The sequence below is a fragment of the Sinocyclocheilus grahami genome, unplaced genomic scaffold (assembly GCF_001515645.1).
Source record: "Sinocyclocheilus grahami isolate Dianchi unplaced genomic scaffold, SAMN03320097.WGS_v1.1 scaffold19819.1, whole genome shotgun sequence".
Taxonomy (NCBI): domain Eukaryota; kingdom Metazoa; phylum Chordata; class Actinopteri; order Cypriniformes; family Cyprinidae; genus Sinocyclocheilus; species Sinocyclocheilus grahami.
The window spans coordinates 1-1200 of NW_015517760.1; the positions used below are offsets into that span (position 1 = coordinate 1).

The 1200-nt window shown below is 41.6% G+C and overlaps 1 protein-coding gene across 1 annotated transcript; it reads left to right on the plus strand.

Annotated features, from left to right (window-relative positions):
* The first annotated feature begins 11 nt into the window (after positions 1-11).
* Positions 12-767, plus strand: LOC107579743 (protein phosphatase 1 regulatory subunit 3G-like). The gene has a single exon (XM_016265538.1). It carries the CDS (start codon positions 57-59, stop codon positions 336-338), a length of 282 nt encoding a protein of 93 aa, XP_016121024.1. The 5' UTR covers positions 12-56; the 3' UTR covers positions 339-767.
* Positions 768-1200: the final 433 nt, after the last annotated feature.

Sequence of the window (1200 nt, forward strand, 5' to 3'; positions counted from 1 at the left end):
TCGCGCTGGAAAGCGTCACGGTCACGCAGTTTGATGTCCGTGGGATCATACGCGCGATGGGTGGGAGAGAGGTCGGGGTCAGGTATACTTTCAACGACTGGCTGTCGTTCGTGGATGCGCAAGCCATCCCCGTGCCCACAGAGCACAAGACGCGCGGAGAGCGCTTCTCCTTCACCTTGTACACGCCTCCTTTCTTAGGTCCGAGCGCTGCTGTGCATTTCGCCGTGTACATGAGGGACGATAACTCTGAGTTCTGGGACAACAACGATGGGATGAACTATTCGCTGAAGTACCACAGCTCGTCATCCAGCGAGACCGCGGCTTTCAACGCGATATGAAGTGGTGCGCTTTTACGCAGGGGTTCATTGCGCGTTTCACCGAGCACTGTTACTGTCGTCAAAGAGGCTTCAGCGCTCAAGGCCGAAGGATATATGCAGTGGATTGACATGTCCTAGAAAGAGTTTACCAAAAATGAAATTTCCTTCATCATATAGTCACCCTCATGTTGTTCCAAACCCGTTTGATGTTGTTTCTTTCGTGGAAAGATATTTGGTAGAATGTCCAAGCTGCTCATATAAGTGGATGAGGGTTGTTCAGCCCCAAAAACACCATGAAAGTGTCATAAATGTGGTCCATATGTCCTGTCCGTTATGTTCTAAAATTCTAATATCACATACTTTTATAATTTTAAAGTTATTACTTGCTAAAAATCTTGTCTTCTGCAGTCATGTCACATTTGAATTGAAGCCTGTTCTGTCATAGGAACACAAAATAAAAACAAAAAGATAATTGTGACTTTTTATCTCACAAATCAGACTTTCATACACTTTCAGAAAACTCAGAATTGCGAGACGTGAACTTGCAGTTCTAAGAAGAAAAGTCATAATTGTCATACAAGTTGCGATTATTATTCATTTTTTGTGTTTTATTCTGTGAAAAATGCATTTACGTCTTGCAGTTATAACTTTTTTATAAACTCGAGAGTTTTTCTGAGAGAGAAAAAAGGCAGAATTGTGAGATAAAAAGTCACAATTACCTTTTTTAAAATTTCTTTATAAATTTTTTTTAATGCTGTAGCGGAACCAAGCTTCCATACATTTACCTTCGGTTCAGACCAGATATGCCTCCAGACACATAGAACCAATGAAATATAAATGCAAATCAGATATGGGAGCTATGGAGGAGGGGAAAGCTTTTACT

Bases quoted from the DNA above. Each gene is read 5' to 3' on its own strand.
- LOC107579743 (XM_016265538.1), top strand. From the start codon at position 57: ATGGGTGGGAGAGAGGTCGGGGTCAGGTATACTTTCAACGACTGGCTG.